Source organism: Pygoscelis adeliae, unplaced genomic scaffold, assembly GCF_000699105.1.
Source record: "Pygoscelis adeliae isolate BGI_AS28 unplaced genomic scaffold, ASM69910v1 Scaffold458, whole genome shotgun sequence".
Lineage (NCBI taxonomy): Eukaryota > Metazoa > Chordata > Aves > Sphenisciformes > Spheniscidae > Pygoscelis > Pygoscelis adeliae.
The window spans coordinates 308748-310311 of NW_008825352.1; the positions used below are offsets into that span (position 1 = coordinate 308748).

The following is a 1564-nucleotide window of genomic DNA, read 5'->3' on the forward strand; positions in this document are numbered from 1 at the left end:
AGTGAGATGCCTGCAGACCTCCACAGCAGGATGAGAGAGGAGAGCACATCACAGCTCTGACACAGGCATGTGAGGGTACAGAGAGCCACAGGGTCCTCAGCAGAGGAGCTGGAGGGTGGCAAAGGGAAGAGGCATGAGTCCATGAGCTTAGCTCAGGCTGCAGAAGCCAAAAGTTGGGCAACTCTTCCTTCAATGAAAGCTGAGCTTCTCTAAGCCCAGAAGCTGAACTTTTAAGAAAGAGCAAGTCCCTGCCAGGCACAGCAGCAACACAAGCTGCTTGTCCCCCTCACGGACTTTGTTCCCTCTGCTGTGGAGAAGCAGCCCATGACACAGCAGGACAATCCAGGAGATTTAGGGCTGCTGGGCACACGGATCCCAGCCTGAGCCCAGGAACAAACCATCAGAAGCCAGACTGGTGCTCAGCGGGATCTTGCCACAGGGCTAGCGATCCCTCTAGCCTCTGCCAGCCCAGGGCTGGACACCTCTGTTTGCAGGGCAGTGCCAGTGGGGGTGGGCAGGGGACTGCCCTGCAGCCACTCCCAGGGAGACAGGGTGCTCTGCTGCCCGGCTGGGCTCGCCAGTCTCTCCTCTCCCCAAACAAGGATCCCCACGTGCAAAACTTGACACTGAAAGGGAGAGATCCCCACCCAGCTCCAGGGGTTTCTCTGAACCCCTGGATGCCCACCGTGGGCAGGAGAAAAGAAGCTGATGCTCTCCCCTTCCCCAGGCTCTGCAAGGGGGCAGTGCCCACAGCCCCGGAGCAGGACTGGCAAAGAGTGAGGGCAGGAGGAGAGCCCAGCATCCAGGCAGCCCGAAAGACAGGGCCCTGCCTGATCTGCCCCGTCCCAGCCCCTTGCTCCAGGGGCTGTGCCCCCACTAGGGACCCCGCAGGGGACCAGTGCCAACAAGAGCCCCGTGTCCCTGCAGCCACCGTCCAGGGCTGGCACCCCAGGGTACAGCGTGCCATCTGAATAACGGGAAGTGCCAGAAGAGCAGTTTCCCACTCCCGGCATTAGCACTGTGCACTGGCTCCAGGCAGGCTGCCCTGATAGCAGCTCCATCCCGCGCAGCCCTGCTCGTGCCCAGGGTGAGCGCCCTTTGCAGAGATTTCCTTACCATGTTCCCGGCCTCCTTTATTCCCCCTCACTTCCAAAGGCAGTGTTTTTTCTCTTTTTCCTCCATGTGTGCGACGGGGCGTCTCCTCTCCCCTCCGACGTGAACCACCGAAGCACTTTGAGTTCTGGACTGTAATCCAAGCCCTCACCGCCCCCAGCACAGCTCCAACTAATCTAACTCATGACACTACCGGAGCTGAGCAGGGGACCTCGAAGGTTTCTCTGACAGCCAACTCCAGTGCTAGACAGCGGAGGGGCATAGCAAGCGCCGGGTGCCACATTCCCCAGCCCTGCAGGGACCTTACGGACACAGGCAGAGACAGCAACACTCGCAGGCTGCTTGTTATGGCATCGCTGCTATCTGCGTCCCTCAGAGTGCACCTGGCCCTCCGCACAGACCTGCTTAATGCAGATGCTCTGTGGCAGGGAGCTGCCTTCACCCGTGAAGA

At 60.2% G+C, this 1564-nt stretch overlaps 1 protein-coding gene across 1 annotated transcript in view; it reads right to left on the reverse strand.

Annotated features, from left to right (window-relative positions):
- Positions 1-1310, reverse strand: part of LOC103922266 (rho guanine nucleotide exchange factor 40-like) — an 80306-nt gene extending 78996 nt beyond the window's left edge. The window contains exon 1 of the mRNA XM_009330375.1: positions 1117-1310. Coding sequence (XP_009328650.1) covers positions 1117-1119 — 3 coding nt within the window. The 5' untranslated portion in view covers positions 1120-1310. The remainder of the gene's footprint in view (positions 1-1116) is intronic.
- Between the last annotated feature and the right edge of the window lie 254 nt (positions 1311-1564).